Source organism: Falco rusticolus, chromosome 15, assembly GCF_015220075.1.
Source record: "Falco rusticolus isolate bFalRus1 chromosome 15, bFalRus1.pri, whole genome shotgun sequence".
Classification (NCBI taxonomy): domain Eukaryota; kingdom Metazoa; phylum Chordata; class Aves; order Falconiformes; family Falconidae; genus Falco; species Falco rusticolus.
Genome location: NC_051201.1, coordinates 22,064,881 through 22,089,889, shown reverse-complemented (window position 1 = coordinate 22,089,889; position 25,009 = coordinate 22,064,881). Strand labels below are relative to the sequence as shown.

The following is a 25,009-nucleotide window of genomic DNA, read 5'->3' as shown; positions in this document are numbered from 1 at the left end:
AGAGCTTAGCAAAAGTCCGCTACCAAAGCCATTTTGCAGAGATAAATGTCTTTTATACCATTATTAGTGCAAAACCCCATCCCACGTGACAGTTTTGCCTTCTGATGTGCTGTCTACTCAGCAAGAACCACCAACGGTCTTCAACAGAGAAGAGGAAAGAGGGGGAAAAAGAGAAGAAAAAGCATTTTCAGATTAATTCATACTAATGACATTTTGTAGCTGGGGCTGCTAGTGGAGAGAGCTCTTTTCAGCTGCTGCTTCAATACCGTTCACCCTCTTTTTCAAGAGCGCAAGTTTTCAGGGTTTTATATGAAAACCCCAAACATCCCCTTCCCCCCACCCTGACAAGCCATCTGCTGCTGTTTGACATTGAAATGCCAATTAATATTATTGGTTTGTTTTGCCGTGGCACGAGTATGTAGAAGCACTTGTGCTGCTGGGAGCTGGGCTGCTGCCCTCTCTCCTTGCGGCTCAGCCTGCGCGCCGGGACGGGGATGGACAGGGATGGGGTTATCCCAGCACGGCTGTGGGAGAGGGAGCTCTGGGCTCGCCGCTGGCCACCCTGAGCACTCGGCCCCAGCTGCAATGCATACTAAGCAGAAAACAGCTCCCACTTCCAAGGCTCTGAGCACCCCCCACCCCGGCCTGCCAAGATCTCTGCTTGACACCAAGTCACCAGAAACAAGCCTGAGTTTAATCCCTGACAGTAAATGCAAACTCTTCTTCACAGACTGCTGTTCAGGGCAAGAGTGGGGCAATCATTTCAGCTCCATAAGAACCCAGAAACATCTCCAGAAGAAGAAAATCCCCATCCTTGGTGGCGCACACACCTGTACATCACCGAAACAGCACCCACACCCCTCCCACAAGCGCAGTTTCCCCTTGCCTGGACCAGGCCCACCCTGTGCCGTCACTCCCTGTCCACAGCAGCACAATGTAAAACGGTGGCATGTGTGGGCGACCATCCATCAACCATGACTTCGCGGAGAAACACGTGTGAAAGCAAAAGTCCTCATGGCTCATCCACCACGAAGCTCCTGCGGCTGCCGGGGCGATGGCTGCGAGACACCCATCCCTGCCGGAGCTGCCTCTGCTCCTCTAAGCCCATGATGCCAGTTGCAGCTAAAACTAAGATATTTTTTTATTTTTTTCTCCTTTAATGCAGGGATCATGTAATTGATGTCTTAAAATAGGCAAGCCTGTTCTATTTATGCCGCTGTCTGTCTGCTGCTCCCTCCAAAAAAGCAAACACGGGGCAGCTGTGCTGGCGTGGACCTGGTCTTGCTGGAGCAGGGAGATCTGGGCTGGGTTTTTCCATCTCCTCTTCCCCCAAATCTTGGCGTCATCTCACAAAACCCAAAGGCAGCAGATGACTCAGTGGAAAAGCTTTTTCCCAGGGCTGGCAGGCACTAGAACATCCTCTCGGTGTACTGTGCATCGCCCGTGCTCCAGCCCCTGCGCTCAGCCTGCTGTGCTCCCCAGGGAGCCCATGGTCAACACAGGCTCACGGAAGAGGAGAGGTGGCCAGCACCAGCCAGGGCCAGCTGAGGACAGAGACCTGGTGGGACTCGTATCCCCTGCATGGACACACTCCCCACCTGGGCACCCAAAATCCGGGACTGGGACACTGGCCTTTCCCCCAGGTACCAACCTGAAGAGCTTGATAACATCTCACAAGCGCCAAGCATAAAATCCCATGGTTGCCCCTCCCCCAGAAGGCAAAGGTCAGCAGGAAGATGCTGCCAACCCTTCCCCACCATCCCAGTAAAGATGATTTTTCCACTGAGGAGCTGCTGGTCCAGCCAGCTCACCAGAGATGGAGATGCCAAAGAGATGAGCAGCTCTCCTGAATCACCGCTCGGGCTACTCCTTCCCCCCAGCCGCAGCCCCGGTATAAAACCTTGAGCAGCGTAACCGTCCCGATTCAGCCATAAAGTAATTGGTTTAAATGAAAAAGTCAGGGCAGGGGGTTGGCCTCAGCAGCAGCCACGGGTCCCCCTGTCTCAGAGGCTTCCCATCTTCCCACCCAAGGCACTGCCAGGCTTCAGCAAGCTGGTGCCATTCCAACCCCCAAGTGCTTTACATTCGGGGGTGTCTGAGCTGGCACCGAAAGGGCCACCGGCTGTATTCCAGTCTCTCCTCCTTTTTTTATTCTCCTCCCCCTGCATTTGCCACCCTGAACAGAGTCCTGTGACTTGCTCAGCATCTGTGGCCAAAGAACCTCCTGATGGACAATCCCAGCTGCTGATTCTGTGCTGGTCATGCGGACACGTGGGCTCCTGCTGAAACACGGCCAGGCCACCGATGAGAGGTCTAGGGACACGCACCAATGCCCATCTTCCCCACAGTCCCCCCTGCCCCACAGCTCCCCCTGCCCTACAGTCCCCCCTGCCATTGGCCACAGCAGATGCCTGAAGAGGTCTCACAAGAGCAGGACCCGGGTGGAGGGACACAGTTCCCAAATCCTTTCTGGGCTCCAGCTTCCAGGACCTCCTGAGCCAGACACATCTTTGCGCTTCGTAACCCTCAAGTACTCCTTCCTCCACTGCTTGGTCCCCCCCCAAGCTGCTCTGTGCCTGCAATGTCCCACAGCGAGGGGTTTCACTGGCTGGGGGCACGCACAAGCCCTGGGCCCAGGACATCTGAGATGAACACCTGGGAGACCCAGAGCAATGCACACAGATGTTCTCCTCCTCTTCCTCACCCCACAGCCTCCCCTGCACTCTATAGCAGATTCACCAGGCACGCGCAGAAGGGCTGTCTGGAAGCCCTGGGATCTCTTCTTCCTCACTTATTTGAAAGAGGAGGAGGGGAAGGAGATCTCTGTTTTGCCCGCTAATTGCTGCCTGGGGGGGGTCCCCTCCCCTCCACAGAAGTGAAGCCCCACCAGAAGCAGTCGCTCAGGCCACGCTAAGGCCCCATTTTAAGCATTAACAGGAAAAAACAGAGAGGGGAAAAAAATAAAGCTGTGCTTTAAGTGACACATTTTGGCAGCTTTTTAAAATGTTCATAGTGCTCTCAAACATCAGTGATCTCCTCTCCTTAAAGAAATCAGACTTATTTTCACAGGGCATATTTAAAACAGCCCCAGAGGTGCTGCTAGCCAGCAGCGCTATGATGCAACGTCCCTCTGGGTCCCTCCTGGGGAGGTCCCTCCCTTCTTCGGGATGGTCCATGATTTCTGTAGTACCCCACAGAAGTCACCTGTGACTCAGTTTACCTGCTCGGGCTGTCCCACTGCAGCCTAATGCAATTGTAGAAGCAAATTTCCTTTCTGGAAAGGGGAAATGAGAAAGGTGAGTAGCAAACAGGCACGTTTGGGGTCCCATAAAGCACACAGCTGAGTCCACAGGCAGTGGAGGCGCAGCGGGAGAGTAGTGGTACCCGAGGGAGGATGTAAGAGCAGGTGAAAACGGGTTGTCAGAAGATTGCAGTGAAGGAGAGGAGCAGGAAGACACAAACCGGTTGCCCAGAGCAGCAGAAAAGCTGAAACGCAGCACACACCGAGCTGGAGACACCAGGGAAAGCCGGGATGCACCGTGACGGGTGCCCAACGCAGCTCCCCACACCGTCAAAACCCACAGCAGCCGCTGCGCTCCCTCCTGTCAACAAATAGAGTCATCTCCAGAATTATTTTGCAAAGCAAAAATGTTTGCCTTTCAGCCTTGCCTAGGCAACACGGTGGATTCACCAGCCTGCACCTGGTCTTAATAACAGCCTCGTTACCTTCTGAATGCACGTGCAATTAGTCATGTACACAGCAGCCTGCTGCTGGTCCCCTCCCCGGCAAATGCCTCTGCCGGCGAGCAGGCGGGGGGGAAGCAGAAAGGGGGTGCTTGCACATGAAAACGCCCTGCAACGGGGTACCTGGGGTACTTGCTGCCATCACAGGATCTTCATCTCTCCTGCGAGGCAGGGAAAGGCTGAAAATTGCCTCCAAGCATCCCAGCGTGGGCAGCATGGCTGGGACCGAGCTCAAATTCTCCCAAATTCCAGGAGATGTAGGGTAGCCCTGGCCGAGGGGGATGCCCAGGCTGGCACATCATGAGCAAGTCCCACAGTCCTGCCTGATAAAAGAAGGCAAGGGGACTGTACCGAGATATTTTAGGTGGCTGATATAGCGGGGAAAAAGGGGTTCGGGACAACATTAATTAAATAATTTCCCCACTGAACCCTTCCTGATAGAAACAGTGCCTAAAGGTGCTTCAAAAGGCAATGCTCTCATGCCAACAGCTGGATTTCTTGCACCAGTGCTACGAAACCCTGTCCCAGGCGAGGTGTGACGATGGCTGGTGGCCACCTTGGTGCTACAGTGGCTGCTTCTTCATTTTGTGCCCAAGCAATAGTCACCCCCAATGCCCAGCTCCTCTTAGACCTCTGCTGTCCCCACAAAAGCCCTTGTCCACCAGGTCTTGGCACAGTTTGGTGCCGGTGCAGGCAGTGCCCTCCTTGCCAAAACCCCAAGCGGCTGCGCCAGCTGCTACACGGGCAGCACCAGCGAGCTTCCCTGGTGGGTGATGATCAGCGGAGCCATGCAAAGTCGCTCGGGGTGACCTGGGAGTCACAAATCTCAGGAAAACCCTGAGGCAAACCCGTCAGCACCAGAGGGGGCTCCCCAGGCAGCTTACATTTCAGCCCCTGCGGAAAGATGGCATCCCGCTTCCCAGTCAGCAGAAGAAGATGCTGCCCAGAGGGCTCTGCCAACCAGCTGTGCAAGAGCACAACCTCCCAGCCAGCGTGCCCCGACAGGCAAGAGAGTTCTCCTGAATCCTGCAGCTCATGCAAGGAACAGGGATAAAAGCCCAAGGGAGAAACAGGCAGGAAGGGAGGATGAGCCAGGGTCCCAGACCAAGGCACCAAACACAAGCCCATCCTGGCGGCACTTGTTGAGTTCTGGCACTTTCAAGGGAAAGAGGTCTTCGGTGGGTTGAAACATCCCATCGTCTCCCGCCTCACTGCAATCTCTGCTTTGGGTTGGTATGGTACCACGCCATTTGGCAGTAGCTAAATGAATTTATCACAGGGGAGAGAGTGGGAGGCTGCTGTAATGGTCTGGGACAGGATTCAAACACCTTTTTTGCGGTTGCATAGCTCTACATCAGTTTGAGTTTGAATAGCCAGCTTTGGCAGGCAGGGCACACGCGAGGAGCTGGGGCAGTCTAGCGGAAAGTAATACGAGGCTTGACCCAACATCCCAAAAATCCTTTCTAAAAGCACATGGTGCAAGTGAGAAGCATAGGGGGGTTGCCACCCCAACCCCCAGCCCTTGCACAGCCGGCAGGACCGCCCACTCCTTGGGGTCCCCAGGGGGGCTGAATCACGCTCCTTAGCCAGATCAGGGCTGGCCAAGATAGCAGGACTGCTCCTGTGCCCCCACCTGACCCAGGCAGCCCCATCCTCCCGTGTACCCACCCCAGAGAGTATCGCTCAGCAAAGGGCAGCCCAAACCTGTCCCATACCCTCAATGTCCATCGAAGAGCAGGTCCCACCCCGGGAAGACCTCCCCAAACTACAGTTGGTCTCATGGGTTGTGTCAGGGCCAGGGGCCGGGCAAGTCCCTCCATGCCCAACACCACAAAGTGGCCACCACCAGCCAAGCGACAGCCCTGGCCCTTCCTTTGTTCACTGGTGCAAAGGCACCATCTGGGCCAATCCAGGCACTGGGGACGAGGGACAGCAGCCCCTGTCCTAGGAAGCCCCTGGGTGAAGCCTTTGCTCCCTGCTCGGGGATGCTGAAGCCCTGCCTGTGGGACCCTGCCAGGCAGCCGGCTGGCACCTGGGGTGCGTGGAGGGGGGCTGCAACGCAGCCTGTCCCACCAATGGTGCCACTGCCTGGTGGCCCTGCCTGGGTGCTTAGCCACCACAGCCTGCTCGGCCTGGCAGGGGCTGCCGGGCATGACCCGCCGAAGAGGCAGGGGACAGGGGCATCCCCTGCCCAGCTGCTGTTTCCCAGGACATGCCGTGGGATGCCCTCTCCATCCACCCAAAGGTGCTGGAGCATCAGCTTCCCTGGTGCCCCGCGGAGTCAGGACGCTGACAGGTATCATAACAGCATAATATATCACACCGTAATACCAGTGTAATCACATTAACAGGTCTGGCACATAAGACCCTCAAGGGAAAGGGGATTAGGAGACAACATTATTTACGGTTCATCATGCTGGCAGAGGTCCTCTGCTGCTCACACATCCCCTGCAATGGCATGAGCACTTGTGAAGACCTCGCAGACCACGTCAGTTGTCAATGGCAGCATTAACACTGTCCTGGGAAGTCGTGTGGTGCAAACGGTGAGCAGTGGAGCCGACAGCGCTCTCACTAAATCAGAGACCCTTGTAGACCAGCATCTCCCATTTACAGAAGCAGAGGCAGAGAGATCTGCAGGCACCACGGCCCCAACCTCACTGTGGCACACAGCCATCCCCCCACAGCTGGAGATGGGGCCAGCTCATTTTCTGCTTTCCACAGACCTTTTCCGCAGGCAAAGCCCCTCGCTGCTCTGTGCCACTTCCCCTCTCCCCCACCCGGGGGTCCAGCCCAAGGCTGACCACTGCCTTCTGGGATTTAGGACCATGAAGAGGGCTGTCAGCAGCTGGAGCTAGGGAAGATGCTCTGAAGCAGCTGGGTGGATGGAGTAACAATCCCCCCAGCTGGACCAGCCAGGACAGGGCCTCCCTGTGCTGCCCGTGACATCCAGGGGTGTCAGCACCATCCGCTGCTGGCCCTGTTTGCAAACATCACCACCAGAAAAGCAACTCCAAAGCACTTCCCATGGCCGGTCCGGAGCTGAGGCAGCCACCGCAGATGTCAAGCAGAGATCCACAGCCTCCAGCTGCCCCTCTGCCATCCCCATGTGTGCCACAGCAGCTGCTGGACTCCGGGGAAGAGTGGCAACAGTCAAGAAACCAGCTCACAACGAGGGACCCGCAGGGTGGGAGCAAGACTCCTCCACACAGTCCCACCCTGCCCCGCATCCCCCCTGCACCATCCCGTAACCCCGGTGATGTGCCCAAGGGTCCCCCCGCATCCCCCCGTGGTACCACCCTGGCTGCTTCCCCCAGCCAAGCAGAGCCTGGAGGGGCCTGGGGCTGCTCTGCCCCAAGCAGCCGGGGAGCCCTGTCCCCCAGGGGGGCACAGGCAAAGGCACGAGCCCCGGCAGCGGTCCCGTAACTGTGCCAGCGTCCTGCTCAGGGGGAGGCCAGAGCCACAGTCAGTGCTCCATGACCAGAGGATGGGACCCGTGTCCTTGCAGAGGGGCTCACACCCACCGAGGCACTGAAACTGGAGATCCCAGTAAGCCAGGGGCATGAGAGCAAAACCAACCACCGCGCAGCGTGCCAGCAGCCTCGTCTGCCCGCTGGCCGGCACCCACCCGGCGGCCGGGGGCACAGCTGGCCCGGGCACCGCGGCGGCACCGGGCAGCGGGATCCGTTCTCCCACCCGCTCCCGACGAAGTCATTACACTGTCCCCAAAGTATCTCAGGCTGCTCACCGGCGAGAGAAGGCAAGCCCCGCGGAGCAGGGGCGCCGAGTGCTCGGGAGACTCAGGGCCCCGGGTCCCAGCGGCGAAGGTGTTTCCGTGATTCTCAGCCGGCGGAAAGCCAAGGGCTCCAGCCCGGCAAACGAAAGCAAAACTCGCTCCTCCACACCCAGCGGTGACGTGCGGCGGGAGGCAGCACCATTGCTGACGGGGTCTGGAGGAGCTGCAGAGGCTGAGCGCCTTTTGGGGGAGCGCTCAGAAAATCGGGAAGTGGCAAAAAACCACACACAGAGTATCGCCTCTGAACCGGAGAGAAACTGAACGGCCTTTGACGGCTGCTACCAAACTGTACCACGGCTGCCTCTGCGGGAGGCAGAGCCCAGCCTCCCTTGCACACCCTGCACGTCTCGTGCCTGCTGCATGCCCTGCACTCACTGCACATCCCGTGCTCACTGCGTGCCCAGTGACTGCTGCATGCCTTGCATTCGCTGCACATCCTGTGCTTCCTGCACGCCCGGTGATTGCTGCATGCCCTGCACTCACCGCGCATCCCATGCTCGCTGTGTGGCCAGTAATTGCTGCATGCCCGGCACTCATTGCACATCCTGTGCTCACTGCGTGCCCAGTAATTGCTGCACGTCCTGCACCCATGGCATGCCCAGTGATTGCTGCATGCCCTGCACACACTGCACATCCCATGCTCGCTGTGTGCCCAGTAATTGCTGCATGCCCTGCACACACTGCACATCCCATGCTCGCTGTGTGCCCAGTAATTGCTGCATGCCCTGCACACACTGCACATCCCATGCTCGCTGTGTGCCCAGTGATTGCTGCATGCCCTGCACACACTGCACATCCCATGCTCGCTGTGTGCCCAGTAATTGCTGCATGCCCTGCACACACTGCACATCCTGTGCTCACTGCGTGCCCTGCGATTGCTGCACGTCCTGTGCCTACGGCATGCCCTGCTTGCAAATCTCTGTATGGTTTCCAGAGAGGCAGCGGCTCTGGGCTTGTTGCTCAGAAATGGAGCAAGGGCAAGCGAGGGGCAGGGCAAGACGAGAGGCAGTAGCGTCCCCCGTGAAGGACGTACAGCAACAGCCGAGCGCACAGACCGACCCCATTCTCGTCCCCGCTGGCAGGCATGTATTTGGCTTAGATACACGGAGGAGGTCGCACGTTTTCGCTTGACGACAGGCTTCCTCTGGGGCTCGATTTAGTGATTTAGGGCAGAAAATGTGGTGACACGGCAGCGAATCCTGGCAATGGCACCAAACCCTGTACACAACAGCCCCACGAAGCAGACCCAAGGCGAAGGTTTACACGCCAGCTCTGTGGCTGCCGCATTCACGCGCTGCCAACCACCGGGGCCACTGCTGCCCTTTGCCATGCCGGAGCAGAAAGCGATGGTGCCTGCTGGCTGTGGGCGAGCGGAGGCCAGTGCCAGCCAGGCATCTCTGCCCCCCGCCTGGCAGCAATGCTCACGGCGGGCGATGGACCTGAGGAGGGATCGCGAGGCACCCTCAGGGTTTTGGGTGGATTCTAACATCCAGCCAAGGCATTAAAACTGTCCCATCCTGCTGCTGCAGCGGCTGTACAAGAGCTGGGCACGCTGTCACCGTGAGGGGGGATAGATCTGTTTCAACAACCAGATCTGGAGGAAAAAGTTGACTTCATTAAAGCTGGACCCAACAAAACGTAAAGGAGCAGGGCTTCCCCGTGAGGAGGGCGGCTGGGCTGCGAAGGACATGCAGCCAGTGGAGCTCCCTCACAGGTGCAGAGTGAACCTCCTGCATTTTAATTATACTTAATGTATACTGGCTGTTTAACTTATTAAAGGCTTTTCTAAGTTACTGAAAACAAAAATGCTGGCTTTCTGAATTTTAATTGAATTCCTATTTCCAGCCAACACCATCTATCACACGTGAAAGGGGAAGAAAAAAAAAAACATCACTGAAGCGATGAGAAATATCTGTAACTGCTGACGTAACTGCACGCCAAATTACCAGCATGGCAGCCAGCAAGGCCAGCGGCCCCAGCAGCGGACAGGCACGCAGCTCCCTCCAGCCCATGCGCCATCTCATCCCCATAGCAGCCAGAGCTTCAGAGCCCTCCCCAAAAACATAAATAAATATTAATTCATGGGTAGCTACGTGCAACACCGGTTTGCACAGGCATGCCAGCACTGAGGCACACAGAGCACTGCTGGTGTGCCCACGGGCTGGATGACGTGCCCACCTTTACCCTGCACAGAGGTGACTTTCATCGCTACAATCCAACCTTTTCCTAAATAATTTTACTGGCCTGCTTTGCAGCAGAGAGATGCTGCCACTCGACGTGTGAAGCTTCACTCTGAGATGGTTTTGTATGCCAGCGATACAAAAAAATCCAGCGGTTTATACGAGAATTATGCCTGATAAATTTTCAACCCCTTCCCAACAGCTTTAGACACAACTCGAAAGAATATAAAACTTGGTTCAAATGGTTGCGCAGCACTGGACTCGCTGTTTAACAGCAAAACTTGCATTCCCATCTTGTCTAATTTTCAAAATCAGCCCCACAATGGCTGATGTTTCTTCCTAAATCCTCAGCTTCTGGAATCACGTGATGATGAAAAATCCAGGGCTGGGGGGGAAAGCGACTATTTTAGACGCGAGCCTTTCCCTGCTGGCTACAGGCAGAAAATCTGACAGCTCCCAAAGCCTCAGCAAAAGCAGCAGACAAATAAAAGTAGAGCCCTTCCTGCTGAATACGACACTTGTTTGTTTTTCTGGTATTTTAACAATACTGTTATGACCTCCAAGCTCACCTGAGTTCCCAGGAATTATTATTTGCCCCTGCTTCTCTGATCCAAACAAGTAACCTTGCAAAGCCAGCAGCCAGGAAACTGAGTCAAAGCAGCAAAAAGTGATGACTCAGGTCCCTCAACAAATATTTTACGGAGGTTTAAAAGACAAACTGTAAGATTTCGGGGGGTGGGGGGGAAGCATTCAATTCTTTTTTTTTCCGTGCTGTTTTGCGGTTTTGCTCTGCCAGGAGCACCATTTCAAATGCCTGGCTACTCCACTGCACCAGAAAATTTACCTTTTCTTCTCCTTTCCCCCCCCCACCCTGCCTCTGAACACAAGCCAAGACTCTCACATAAAGAGGTCCTTATGAGAGCTGACAACCCAGAACCAGGACAGGAGACTGCAAGCGTTGCTTTTTCATCAATTAACCGGGTATTACGTTCTCGGCACGCCAACGGCTCCCGGAGAACAAGCCCTGATTTACAGCAGTGTGAGCGACTCCGGCCAGCTTTCCCCGGGCAGAGGTTTCCACTGAAGTCAGTGGGAAACTCTTTCCACTGGGTGTAATGGGAACGAGAGAAGTTATTCCTCCCAGACTCTTCACACGCCACACTGAGGCTGCTAAAAGGTGAAAAAAGCCGGTGCAATTCCAGTATATAACTGGACAGACTGGTAAATCACAGGGTAGCAAGAGGCTGCTCCAGCACTGCGTGAGCCCGCTGTCAGGGCGAGGGAAAGGATCGGATCGCTGGAGGACCAGCAGGGATGAGGACTGCCAAGGGCTGCACGGCTGATGTATCCGCCAGGGCAAAAAGCATTTCCACCCACAGCTCAGCCAGGGCGGCTGAACACTAGGAGGATTTCTCTGCAATGGAAGCCCCCGTGCATGGGGCATGTGCCCGCTCCTCCAGCACACACTGGCCAGGCACTGGGCTCCCCCTGACCCCCGCAAGCAATGGCTCTACACACTGCGCCAGCCTGCCAGCAACCAGCACAGGGTCCCTCGCTGCCCACCAGCACAGACCCCAGAGCAAGGATTCCCCCCGGGGCAAAGCGCTGATGCAGCTCCAGATGATCTCATTTCTCTTCAGGTCGAGCTCAGGAGGGAGAAGTGTCACAGCCAGCATCTCAAATACTAGCAGTCCTATGGCCCTGCCCACCTTCACACTGCTACGGTGCAACACCTGCAACGCCTTCGAGAGATGCAAACTGTGTCCCTGACCAAGCAGGTCCCAGGATGAGTGCGGCATGTGCCAGTGGTACCAGGGAGGCAGGCGGCTGCCAGACCCCGGGCCCAGCATGAAGATGGATGCTGGGCTCTCCGAAAGCAGCTCCGGGACTGCTTGTCTGCCCAAGGCAAGTGCGAGGGGCTGCCTGCAAGGCAGGTAGGTGCAGTTTGGGGGACATGTGGAAGCCTCATGGGGTGCTTTCCCTCCACGTTATCCCAGCCAGGATGCTCCAGAGGCAACAGCAGAGAAACAAAAACACACATCACCAGAAAATGTATGTCCCAGGCTGTCACACAGCTGTAACCAAAGCAAATGTAGCGATTCCCCAAGGCCACTCCAGGAAAACATCCTCCACCATCTCAGTTCTTCAGAAAAGATCCTTTCCACGTGCCCTGAGCTTTTGTTCCAGCCTTCCTCCTCCCGTTGCTCTGCTCGAGCCCCTCAACGGGCTTCAATGGGGTGCATTTTCTGGCCCATAATAAGACATTTACCAGCCCCAGAAAAGCACAGTGGTATCCCCTGATACCGGGGCTGGCAGGAGGAGGCAATGCCAGCAACAGGCATCCCAAAACTGAGCGCCCCTGGGCTGTGCTCACACTGGCCTGATCCTGACTCCAGCTTCTCCAGAAGGTTCTGGTGTATCTCCAGGAGGCTTCAAACCTGGGGCTCAGGGCTCACAGGGATCCTCTGGATTCCCTCCCGTGAAGCAGTTCAGGCTGTCGGGGAGCCAGCAGCAAGGACCAAGTCCTTCGGAGACATTTCTGCCACCAAAACTCAGCTCTCAACTCACCTCTGTCTCCTGTTCCACCCTCCTCACGGTGACCAGCTCCAGAGGGGGTGTTAGCCCACCAAGCCCCCCAGCCCCACCAGCTTTCCTCCAGCCAGTCACCTAAATTAGGGCTACTCACCCTTACTGCGTCAGGTCCTCAGACTGGTGGAGCTGATGGGAAAACACCCCCCTGCCTGCCATCCCCCAAGCCCCTCACACCGCTGAGCAACACGCGCTGCTCGCTGCCATCTCCGAGGCCGAGGCGCGGAGGAGAGAGGGGCAGCCCCCCCGAAAGGCACTGCACAAAGACAGCATCACCAGCCAGAGCAGCACCAGGCTGCCAACGGGCTCCCGAAGCAGCGCTTGGGCACTGCTCGGCCTCCAGCTCGCCGGTGCCCCCGCGCCACGGGGCTGCAGGAGGAGCAGAGACGCTTGTGGCAAGTGCCAGGGGAACCAACCGTCCCTGTCCCCGGGGGGCGAGGCCACCAGGCCCCGGTGTGTCCGGTTGGCATCTCTAGGAGCGGATGCGGATGCAGGGAGAGTGGGGGCAGGCGGGACGACTTCACACCATGCACGAACAGAGGGGCTGGGGCTGAGGAAGGGGCGTGGGCGTGCAAAGCGTGTGGGGGGGCTGCCCCAGGGCATGGAGGGTCTGTCTGAGGTTGGAGGGTCCGGTCCAGGGGTTGGAGGGTCCGGTCCAGGGGTTGGAGGGTGTGTCCCAAGGGATGGCAGGTCTGCCCAAGGGACGGAGGGTCTGTCCCGGTGGATGGAGTGCAGAAGGGACACCGCAGGCTCTGGGAGAAGCTGGTGGCGACGCGTCCCCGCAGGTCCCCGTCCGGGGGCTGACACGGGGGTTACGCTGGCCAGCCAGAGCCCCCCTCCCGCCGGGACACCCGAGGTCACCGCCGGTGCATCCCCCACGGCCGTCACCACCCACCCGACCCACGGGGGTCGCTCCCCGCCGCGGGACGGGCCCAGCCAGCCGCGCCCCGGCGTACGGCTCCGCTCCGCTCCGCACCGCCGCCCCCCGCCCCGGTACTCACCGCCGCGGGCCGGGCCGGCCGGGCCGAGCAGCTCCCGCGGGCTCAGCGCCTCCCCACGCCGCGCCCGCGGGTGGGCGGTGATGGCGGGGGGCGGGCGGCGGGCGCGGCCATGCCCGGCTCCCCCCCGCTGTCATTCCCCCTCCCCGGGCCGGCATCATGCGTTTCGGATTAAAAAGAAAAGGATCCACCCCAGAACTTCCCAGCTGGCTGCTTGTGCTTCACTCTTCGTACAAGAAAAGAAAAAAAAAAAACAACCTTTTTTAAAAAAATTAAAAATTACAACACGTGGAAAGGCTGGAAAATTATTTTCCATGTTATCCACCCAGCTACAACAAAAGCATAACTTTGTGGGCTCGACCCCCCTCGCTCTGAACCAAAACCACTGATTGTTGTGCTGCTGGGATGCCAGCGGGGTTCACCCTGCGCAGCTGGCGCGGGTGCTGCCCATCACCCTGCCCAAACCAGGCCTGGGGCCGGGCCAGGACCCTGAGCACCAGGACCAGGCACGGTGGGTGCCTGGCACCGCTTTCCATGGGGAAAAGCTGGTTATACAAGGAAAACGGGTGGGCCCCAACCAAGTACCCCAGAGGTGGAAGGGAGCCCAGGCCACCGGGCTGGCCAGCATCACACCCTCCCACCACCCTGCTCGACCCAAGGCACCAGCACGCTTTCCCTTCCAGCCCGGTGCCACCATGGTTTGCACCCAACATACCATTAGCAACCTCACCTGACGCTTGGCAGATACATCATCAGGCGTCAGGGATATTTATATAGATGTTTTTGATATGGAGATAGGGTAATAAGACCGGAAACCTCCCTCTGAGGCTTCAGATTAAATAAACCGTCTTTATTTGAACAAAGCGCACGCAGCTCTGTTCATGCTTTTAAATTTAATCACAGGCAAAGTAAGCAAGTCCCATATTCCCCCTGGCCAGCTTTCCGCTCTCCTGCAGCCTGAGCTGTTAAAGGCAGAGGTGTTTGAAGGCACCAAGTCAGCTTTCGGCATCAGTGAGCCCCCCCCTCGCCAGCCCCACTGCCTTCCCGGCACCCCAGGAGCGGGGCTGGGGACGCACCATGGGCTCACAGCTCACAAACGCTCAGCACGGACAACACCACAGGCAACAGCCAGCTAAAAACTGAGCCTAGTGTCAGGAGCAACACCCTTCTTTCTGGGCAAACCCAGCCAAAAACCATCACAGGAAGGGACGTGGTTGTGCGTGAAAGAGGGATTCAGTAGGAGAAGTAAGGTCTGTCCCAGACCTGCCCTCCTACCTCTGTGCCCGTGGCTTAAAATGTCAATTTGGGGGGGAAAGGGAGAGGCAGACAGTATTTCATGAATACCAATGTGCCTGTTTTCTCTAGAATCAGTTTTTCCTGTGTTTTGTCTCCTGCCCAGCATGATGCCTCCAAGTCACAGCAGGTTCTGCGCTACCTGGAGCTGGTTTTAGCCGAGGGGAAACAGCCGGCTGCGTTTCCAGCCCTACAGAACAGCAGCCATCATCTGCAAAATCACGGCCCAGCCTGGCTCTGGCTGTTCCCTAGCACAAAATCCGGGCTCCTTCACTGCCCTCCAGCAGTTGTGTTTACTTACAGCAGTGTATTTCTTTCTAAAGATTCGGTCTCAGGGGGCAAAATCCCTTCTGTGTACGAAACCAGTACTGACTAGCTCAGACATTGTCTTCCCAGAAACTGCAGGCAGCCTGAAACAATAGGGGTGTGCGGAGCGTCCTGATACATTTCCATTTTTGGACCATGATAAATGCGAAATCTAATAGTAACAACTCTAAAAATGGCCCACGTTAATTACCTATTTGGGAATCAGTTTGGTGTTCAGCCATCATGCACAGCCCCCAACGGCCTCACATCTTCCTGCACGCCAGAAGATTCATTTAACCCCTCAAAACCGGTCAAAGCCTCCCGGTTCCCCTAGGAAACTTTCAGACACAAGCACAAGCTGGAAGACGGACATCAGCAGCGCAATCAAAATGGGAAGCACGCTGGGGAAGGGTGGCCCAAAAGTCCTTGGCATTCGATGTAAGGAACAAACTAGGAACCGATTGTGTTGTCCTGTTTCACATACAACTCCATCCAAATCTCTGGGGTTTAAAAATGCAACCCACGCGCTCAAAATACAGCACAGAGCCCGGGTTTAGCCTAAATCGCTGGACGAGACCCCCGCTTCCCGTTTTTGGGGGTTTGCTGACACCTGGTGTTCAGGAAAAGATGCTTTGGCTTCCCGCAGCTCCCTTCCCTGGCCCGCTCTGGAATGATGGTCCCTCTCTGGTCAGATGTGTCTGGGAGCTAATCCTGAATCTAGGGAAGAACCCGAGAAATGCAGGCGTGCGTTTCGGTTTCCGAGGCACTCTTGAACACCTCAAGTCAGGAGAAGCGCTGCAGCGGTATTTGTGGCATGCCCTGTGGTACCACAAAGCTTCCTAACTTCGGGAGTTGGTGAAACTGCACGGAGGAACCTCAATCTCCTTTCAAATAGTGCGTTTCATTGCAAGGGGGAAACAACGGGGTGATTCAAACCCCGGAGCTCTCCCTGCAGTGGCTGTGCTGCCCAAGGCAGCTGTTCAGGGCTAGCACCCAAGACTGTGAAAATAAAACTGACCTGAAAAGTCAAGCACCCACCCGAGCAGCATTCTCATTTATTCAGCTAAAGCATCATCAAAACAGGAGGAAAAACAGTAAGCAAGGAGGCATGTTTCACACCACTAAAGGAGGAAAGTAAATTGTCGTGATACCTGAACACATGCAGATGCAGGAGTGGGGGGCAGCCGGAGGGGGGGGCAGCCGGAGGCAATACGATGGAGCTGAACAAAGATCAGTTTGACAGTGATATTTTCTGGTTTTCCCCCGGTACACAGGCCTGTGGTAACAGCAAGAGGCTTTGGCTGTGGTTGCCATCGGAGATGACAAAACAGCCATCAATCATTAAAAAGTGCATTAAATTAAATTCAAATGCATTAAAAAGTCCAATTCCAATACTTTCCTTCTTCAGACAGAGTAAAACTCAGCCTCTGTTATCTACCACATGCAGTACCCACGCTACCGGGCGGCTGGTGGAATTGAAGGTGGGGGTGGCAGTTTGACTTTGAGACAGTTGGAGGGAATGAGTTGTTAGTGGTTAATTCAAGCAACAAGCACTCTGCATGCCCTGCTACACTCAGAGCAAAGCCTTCCCTTCAGCAAAGGACCTTCACAAAGGAAGCACCTCCTGGGCAATAAGCTCAGCAAAACTAGGGGAAAGGCAACGGTGGCCCAGGGAGATCGCGACCACCAACACGCCTGCCACTGACTCAGGAAACCCCCCAGACCCAAAAGAACTGGAGGCTGAGCATGCAAACTCAGTAACATGAAAAGCCAGAGAATTATTTGACAAACGGGAAACAGAGTACCAAGTAGTGAAGGAGCTGGGTGATCTGTAGCCAGTGAGGACTGATGTCTTTGCACGCTAAGCTGTATAAATAGTGTAACGTTTTGGCAATCGGGGAGCTAGGCACTTGTGGGTTACTGGCTTGCTCCCTGCTCTCTAAAATAAAAAAATATGGAATACCTGGCACTGCACACTGGGTAATGAACCTGCTTGGGGACAGCACTCAGTCTGACCAAAATGGTGTTCCAAACATGCAGGAAAAAATGAATTTTCAGCTCACAGCCTGGATCGAAACGGACCATTAGCTAATGCAAACTCTGTCCAACCTCCTGCATTTCCAAAAGAAGTTCTGGGAGACCCGGGCCCAAGAAGAGCCCAGCTGACAAAGATGTTCAGTTTGAAAACTGTGAAGAGCTAACGTTCAGCACATGGTCTCACTGGCTTTTGTGCCACACTCTTATGGGTGCTGGGAGGAATTACAACTGCAAACTGTATCTGAAAATACAGGATGGAAATAAAACCCCACAAAGGTCTTCAAAATCCCCACATGAAAACACTCAGTAGTAGAGAAAATACTCTCACACAGAATAGTCACAGCTTTCTTGCAAATTGTTTTACAACCTCAGTACTTTAAAGTTTCTCACTGGAATTTATGGTGATATCAGCCTTTCCATGTTATCACAGTATAAATACTGATCATTTTTGGTCAATGATTTGAAATTTCAAAAGTTCTGAAGTTTCTACTGAGAAACTGAGGCAATTCTGTATGAAAAGGAGCCTGCTATGAAGCACAAAACCCCCACATATTACCATTTTTGCCTAAAAAACACAGAGGCATTTCACACGCAGTTATACACAATTTTCAAACAACATGTCTGAGTGCATTTGTAACCACATCAGCAATTTACAATTTTGTAAATAATTTTACATCCTCTCCCGGAGGATGTACGTTCTTTTATTGGAACACCCTGTAGGTGTTATAATCTTGATTAAAGACAATTAAATACTCTGCAGGCTTCCTGAATGCCTGAGCAGATGCATCTCATCTACTTGTGAGTTTCAGTGGTTTTGCACCAAGAACATTGCCTGCTCAGCAGCAATTCTTTACAGTCTTTTGCTTTTCTGTACAATAAAAGCTCACAAGAAACAAAACATCAGGAAGTGTTCACGCTTGGTTCAGTGCAGTGAAGGAAGACCTAACAGTTACAGTTCTTTAGTTATAGGAACTTTGATTTCCTGGGTTCTTCAGTGCAAATTTTGAGGGCAGTGGGAGATGGAGAGCAATTCCTTGTCAGGCAAGGGCTCTTCTTTACTGGTAGAAGGAGAAACACAGTCTTGGGTCTTGGCTTGTCAAATTCTCAGCGAGGCCCTTGGGCACCGGATTGTCCCACAGCCTACAATGACAGCAAACGTGTTACTGTAGGGCTTGGTATGGTGAGCGAGGAGGTGGCATGCGAGAGAGTGGAAGAGGCAGCTTTGGGGTTTTGTCAAAGTAGGTCCGACAGCGAGACAGGAGTGAGGTATGGCCACATCTCTGCAACACAGCAGCAACTCAGCAGCTGTCTGCTCACTGAGATGGACTCATTCATCCAGCCTGGGAGAAAGATTAGGGCTCTGAAAAGTCCTCAGGCCATGAGGATCTCAGAAAGTGGAGGAAGAACCACGTTCCACAAAAGCAACCTGATTTACATAGACACCCTTCTTCATCTACCTCATTTGGTGGAATCTACCCCAGAGCTGCCCATACTGAGCCTCTACCTTGTGAGGAAGAGTGCCCCAAGGAGTCAAAGGCACTGCGTGCTGTGCCCACCAATCTGAGCAAGCACACAGGGGGGCCCAAGCTCCAGCCACGTCCAGAATCATTCCTCAGTGGCTCTTGGGCTGTTCTCACTATTGGGAAAACGAGGGCCAGTTTTGGGCCAAAGAGACAAGTCAGGTAGGAGCAGATACCTGGCTCTGGGACCCGTGTTACCAGAAAGTTATCAGAGGCACTCTCAGAACAATGATTTTCAAATGAGTGAAGGATGAATGGATCTCTCCTACGAGAGGTTTCTAGTGGAGTTTGATAGGGTTTGGAGATGGAATGACAAAGAGTGAAAAAAAAAATCAGGTGTCGAAGTACCTGCAAGATAAGAATCCCAGGACAGAGTGGGACAGGGCAGGAATTTATCTCAGAAGTGAAACCAGATGTAATGGGAGAAAAAAAAAAAACAACTTACAGGAAAAGATGCAACAAACTTCCTGATGGGGCCATTATGCAACTGGGTCTTAATTTTTGCCTCATTTAAAGCCAGGAAGCTTTTCAACCCCTTTTTCCCAGGACTTTCTGAGGAGGTACAGCTGGCCTAGAAACACCTCAGCTGACTCAGCTTGTATCTGCATTCCCTGCAATACCCTATCCCACGCCAGCTAAGCCAGCGCAGGAGGCTGGCACGGGTCATGGATCATGTCTGTCCTAAGACTGGTCTACTCGACTTGCCCTTGCTGAGCCGATACCCGGCCACCGAGCCCCGTGACACCCGCTCACCTTACGAACTGAATTTCTGGGCACTTGGCAAGTTCTTCTGCAAGCTTCGTGGCCCCACAGGCACCAATGCGATTCTTCTCCAGACTGTTTTGAAAACAAAAAGAGAGTTTTAAAATCCAAAACCAAACCAAGAGTGGAAAATAGCTGAATAATCACTGGCTCCTCCTCCTGTCCCAAAAGAGCTACACTTCTGCACAGGCACAGCAATACCATACAAGTTACCCCAGCCTCATCTTTAACACTGTGGACCTATTTGCGCATGAAGTGTGTGTGCACTTTTCCCTATGGCCTCCTCCTAGCAACAGGACTTGTAAGCATGTCTCTTGCCCTTGGAGTACTGTAACAGATCCTACTGCAAGCTCGGTGCCAAAAAATGCTAGTTATGACTTCTTCTGCCTCAGACACAATCTTCTTGCTTGCACCTGTAAAACAGCCAGGCTCCGCTACGTGGTTTCCCTGTTCAAGACAAACAAAACTCAGTTCCTGACCCTGTGGCCCACAGACTAATATTTTCATATACCTGAAAGACAGAACACTCATACCACGAATTCCAAAGGGCCAAGGGGAGGAAAGCTCCATGGACAGTTCTTGAGCAGAAGATGACACTCTCTCCCATCAAGAGTGCTGGGCTGTGCTGCCACCAGGCCAACACATAAGCTGGTGACATCGACCCCAGCTGCTCCTGTCCCTGCAGTTCCAGCACAGGAGCTGCATCTGAGCTTCCTGTGAGCTCCTGTGGCTGAACACCCAGCATGTCCTGGGGACGGACCGCTTGCCCTGCTGCAGGTTTTCACAAAGGAAGGCTCTCTGAGCACAGTACCCACCTAGATCATCCCAGACACTGAAGAGACATAAAAGCTTGCAGGAAGCTGCGCAGCGGAGGTCATGAGGTGACAACAAGTCATGTTCTAGAAATACTAGTTTGTCTTCCCTACCTCAACCAGGCGGCCTCACAGACTAGCTTCTGCTTAGATACCTAAGCTGCAAGCACCTTAAATAAAACAAGTGCTACTTTAATGCCTGGGTATCACCCAAGCAAGACTGGCCCTCGGTGCATGGAGCAGGCTAAGAAGTTAAACTGCAGAAGCCTGTCTGTCTGTTGTTCCTAATGTACGCCCACTTTTCAGAAGTCCGGTGGCTGAAGGCTCAATGACAGAAAAACAAGCCTTCCTGGGGTTTCTCTCAGGGCTGTACTCACTCTAACATCTTCAGCTTTTCCATCCCTGGAAGAGCACTGGCCAGCTCTTGGGCTCCTCCGTCTCCAAGGGCGTTCCAAGACAGTCTAAACCAGACAAGAAATCCCAACTGTGAGTCACTCGATAATCACAAGGGAAACAACAGCAGCATTGTGATACCACCACCCTCCATAGATTAGCCTGTTAACAAGAGCCTATCACCCCCTTATCATGGAAGGTAAATATTCCCCTGCTTTACAAGTGTAATTTTGAGGAGTTTCCTCAGTTTCACCATGTATTTCCATGCATGGTAAAGCATCAGGGAGTGTCACCACAGAGCCTGAGGACTGTAGTTATCTCTGGAGTCCTGCAGGCCGAGGGAATGAGATGCAAAAGATGGAAGTGAATGCTGAGCACACAGCTTTATCCCAGGGCAACTCCTCCTTGTGCTGATGGTGTTGCTGCTACAGCTAAGGTGCCTCTCAGATCTGCTCTTAAAGGTGCCTTTTGACTCTGAGCTCTTTGGAAGGATAGCTTGCAGGGCTCTTGAAAGGCTAGAGTTTTCACTTTCTGATGTTTAGCAAGTGAGAAAATTCTTCAGATCCTTTCTTTGCTAATGGCTGAACAGCCTGGCCTTTTCCCTCTCACCTGGAAAACAGAAACCTAACACAGTACCAGTCAGTGCTTCACTCGGCTGAATGACCCTGGGGCCATTCCTCTATGAAAGACTGGGGAACTCCAGAATTTCTGTATGGCATGTGGGAGCCAAAACAAAGGTAGGACAGGATCCAGCTCAAGAACTGGGGCTTTCCACCAAACAAGTTCACAGCCTGTTCTGGGAGTTCATGGGTATCTGCACATAGCTCACCATGTCACTCAGATTTCCCAATGACAGAACTCACTTGTGCCTCCATGGACACGACAAGATCCCTCCTTACACCACTATTACAGGAGAATCTGCCTATCTGTTAGTAATGAAGGAGTAGCACCTACCTGGTTAACTCGTCTTAGGGCCATGCTGCAAGCAACACACCTATGCACTGAATCTTGCTTTACTCATCCCATTACTCACTGGATTATTGCCATACCTCTCCTGGGTCTGGCAATAAAATCCTGGCTTTGACCTAATGCCCTGAGCCCTAAGAATCTGTTCTTCCCACACAAATACCTTCTGGGGTAGGGACAGGGAAGTCTGGTGGGCTTATAACCCATGGATCATTTTACTCAAGCCATCCATGAGGACTTCGCAGAACTGAGGCACGTAAGAGCAGCATGACCATCAAGTGCCACCCAGCTGGCCACAGCAGAGATGCCTAGAGAGCCTAGGTCTTGTAGATTGGCATCCTGATAGAAGAGTGATGTCAGCCTAGGAGGTCTGTGCCCTGCCAGCACCTCAGTCACTGTTAGCCTGCATTAAAGCTACTGGCAGCTCAGGATTGATGAGACCACTGTTGACACAGAAGGCTTGGACACAACTTATACGACCAATGTGATCAAGTTAGTGCCACTTCATTAAGGGATACACAGCAATTTATACTCTACAGATGCTATTAATAGGCTCACACCAATTTATATCCCCAGCTAAAAATACACACTCAACGCAGGCTTTGTTATGTAAAAGGTGACAGGTTAAACTACTTGTTCACACGCTTCCATCTCCCCTACGATTGGTCCCGGTGTGGTGCCCACACGCTGCTCCCCCCTTGTGCAGGCATCCTGCTTTTTCTCATCTTTCTGTCCAACTCTCTTATCTCTCTGCAAATACACAGTTTCTTTCTCTCCCTTGGCCTTGCATATGTCCTTCACAACACCTGCAGCCTGTTACAGCTCTGGCCTGCTATTACAACAAAGTTACTTGGTCTGGATTGCTCATAATATGTCCATTGTCTTCCAGCCACTCCACAGACCACTACTGACCCTGAGGGATCCTGTGTACTAGAATTAAATTTAAGGTACCTCTAGTGCAATGGGGCAAATTGCACGAGAGCAATTTGCTTTTAAACCAACATGAGCTTGAGCAGGTTCCCAGCAGACTCTTTGCTGGGGTTCTCTTGGGCAGATGAACATGTCAGAATGTAGTTAGCCCATCTATGCTTCTTATTGAAAACATGTTAAACATCCAAGCATCAGAGCAACCCCCTTTATTCCAGTGTGGAGAGCAAGATTGCAGCTGGCGGTCCACCCTGTTCGGCTACAGGCTGAATTCACTTTGCCTCAAGCTCGAAATTCAGCCTCTACAATCGCACAGAGAAGCTCCTGCCCTTCCCTGAGAGCCAGCTGTGGCCACCTTTTTAAAAAAATGGAGATAAGACCTGGACCATGGAGAACAAGATGGGGAATTGCCCTGCCTTGCAAAGCAGATGCTAAAAGACCAAAGATAACAGGCAGAATTTGAAGATGAGTGTTTCCCCCCATATTCTGTTCAGCTCTTCACATTCAGCTTCCAGTAAGTTGTTAGTTATACAAGGAAACTTTTGGCAGTGAATTTCATCAGTTGGTAAATTACTATTAGATTTATCACTAAAAAGTACTTAGTGGTAAGTATCAGTAAGTTTTTAGCAGGATCACAAGCCTAGTGCAGTTGAAAATAGGAGCAGACATTAAAGCAAGAGTGACACGTGTGTCGAAGGGTGTCCTCATCCATCCCACACTCACATTATCTCCTCCACGGAAGGGCACTGTTGGAAGCCATGAGAAAGTGATTTTGAAGCATCATCCGTGATTCCACAGAGTTTCAGACTGAAGCAGAGAGGAGAGAAAAAACAGAGGGCACAATGTGCTGATATCAGAACTGGTGGGAAATAGAGCACCAGCACCAGCACTGTCTGCTGCCCTCCCGCCCTGGCAATGCTACGAACAAAGCCAGCCATGCTCTGCCCAGCAGCCTTCGGTGCCCTGGTACTCACTCAATCCTCCGGAGGTGTTCAAAGCATGGCAGCCCCTTGGACAGGGCATGGATGCTTCCTTCCCCAAGGTCATTTTCTGATAAACTGCAAGAGTAATGGGAAAACTTTGAGTGGCCACATAAAAAGCAGGTACAGTCAAAGAAAAGCCAACACCGAGATGTAACTATGTGAATTAGCAAGACAATAACTAGTACCCAGACTAAGTGAGGACTCTGGACAGTAGGGACAAGCCAGATTGGCACGTGGCAACCCAGGGTCAGTTCCCTGCTTGGTAAAATGGGAACAGCCCTGCTCTAACTCACAACATAAGTCCCTTCAGCAGTGAATTGCCTACAGATGGTAACATAGGGTTATACCAGTGGCTAAGATGAACAGACCTGCAGCACATCGTGTATTGCACATGAAACTGGAAATAAGAAATTATACTGGAGTCAATGACTGGTGTGACTTGAGAGGAAATGACGATAAGGAAGAGTGGGAAGAGGACATGGGTCTCAAAGACTCAGTGGGCAGCAGTAACTGCCTTCCAGCCTTTACCAGGGTGTGCTGCTCTGTTCTCATCTACCAGCAAACGCAATCCATGGCAATACCTCTCTTACTCTGACATACCTCACACCTGAATTACCAACACCCTAATCCAACTTGTTATTTAACAATAAACATGTAACAAAGAATGGTGGCATCAAGGATGCAGCAGGAAGAGTTAGTTCACATTGCCTCCACCCTTCCAGTTCCACAGTCAGGAATTCTATCACCCCCCAGGTTGCTGCATACAGCAGTTCAAAGGTAAGCCCAGCAAACAGCACTGGCAGACAAGGTTGAACATCTAAAGTGACTTAAGCTGCTCTGCAGGCTGGGTGCAGCAGTGGCCTTCAGAGAGCATCTCCTCTCATCCTAGGGAAGGTGTCTAGGATGGGTGGAGGGATCGCCCTCTGCAGAGTCACCCTGAGCATGGGAAGAGCCTACAGGACAGCCTCAGGCCTCTGAGCTGAAATGATTTCCACCCGCAGAGTTACCAGTCCACATATCTGGCACCGTCCCAAGCGCACCTGCCATGGCCTTACCTTATCTCTTCAAGCAACCCACATGCCACCAGGGCTCTGGCCAGCTCCATCCCTCCTGCTGGCCCAATGTTATTGTTCTGCAAACTAACAAAAGAAACATAAGCATTGGAAGATTATTTTAGAATGAAGCTGTAACAAAAGCTCCATTTAACTTGCCAAGAAGATAACTGCTACTTCTTTTGAACCAGTGCCCAGTGCTAGTAATAACCTGGGAACCTTGTGGATTAGTCTAAACAAAGGGGCCTGGAAAACAGGGAGGCAACAGTGGGGGGCCAGCAACATGGCCAGCACATCACATAGCTCCTGTTGCTGTCAGCTGCGCTTGGCCCTAAGGACATGTAAGTTCAGTGAATTTGCCCATGCTCACAAGGAAGGAGCACAGTCAGCCAGTCGTTGAAAAGCAAAGGCTGCATAGTACCACCAATACCTTAGGCACAGGCTGCAAAACACACCACCAGGCTAACTGAGCTCAACGAGCTCTTCTAGCTCACCAATTTCTTGCTTTGCTACTGTAAAACAGTATGAGAAAGACCTACATTGTAGACCCCTGGAAAGACTCCCATAAAAGGTTTAAAAATATAACACCACTGAGTTCATGGGGAAAAAAGAATCAGAGGTGCTTGCACAAAACAGTGAGGGACCACAAAAGGT

The 25,009-nt window shown here is 53.3% G+C and overlaps 2 protein-coding genes across 8 annotated transcripts in view; both read right to left on the bottom strand.

Annotated features, from left to right (window-relative positions):
• Nucleotides 1-16,258, bottom strand: part of CPNE2 (copine 2) — a 60,038-nt gene extending 43,780 nt beyond the window's left edge. Inside the window, exon 1 of one of the 3 annotated variants that reach the window (XM_037408817.1) lies at nt 16,055-16,258. In XM_037408817.1, the coding sequence (XP_037264714.1) occupies nt 16,055-16,238 (184 nt within the window). In that variant the 5' untranslated portion in view covers nt 16,239-16,258. Of the gene's footprint in view, nt 1-7,489; nt 7,637-13,307; nt 13,397-16,054 lie in introns of those variants that run through there. The other 2 variants (XM_037408819.1, XM_037408818.1) reach the window with 2 other exon arrangements.
• Nucleotides 16,259-17,259: 1,001 nt separating this feature from the next.
• NLRC5 (NLR family CARD domain containing 5) overlaps nt 17,260-25,009 on the bottom strand; it is a 48,622-nt gene continuing 40,872 nt past the window's right edge. For all 5 annotated transcript variants that reach the window (XM_037408785.1, XM_037408786.1, XM_037408787.1 and 2 more), the window contains 6 exons: nt 24,359-24,442; nt 23,295-23,378; nt 23,044-23,127; nt 20,412-20,495; nt 19,214-19,297; nt 17,260-18,080 (listed from right to left, as the gene is read on the bottom strand). In XM_037408785.1, the coding sequence (XP_037264682.1) occupies nt 17,996-18,080; nt 19,214-19,297; nt 20,412-20,495; nt 23,044-23,127; nt 23,295-23,378; nt 24,359-24,442 (505 nt within the window). In that variant the 3' untranslated portion in view covers nt 17,260-17,995. The remainder of the gene's footprint in view (nt 18,081-19,213; nt 19,298-20,411; nt 20,496-23,043; nt 23,128-23,294; nt 23,379-24,358; nt 24,443-25,009) is intronic.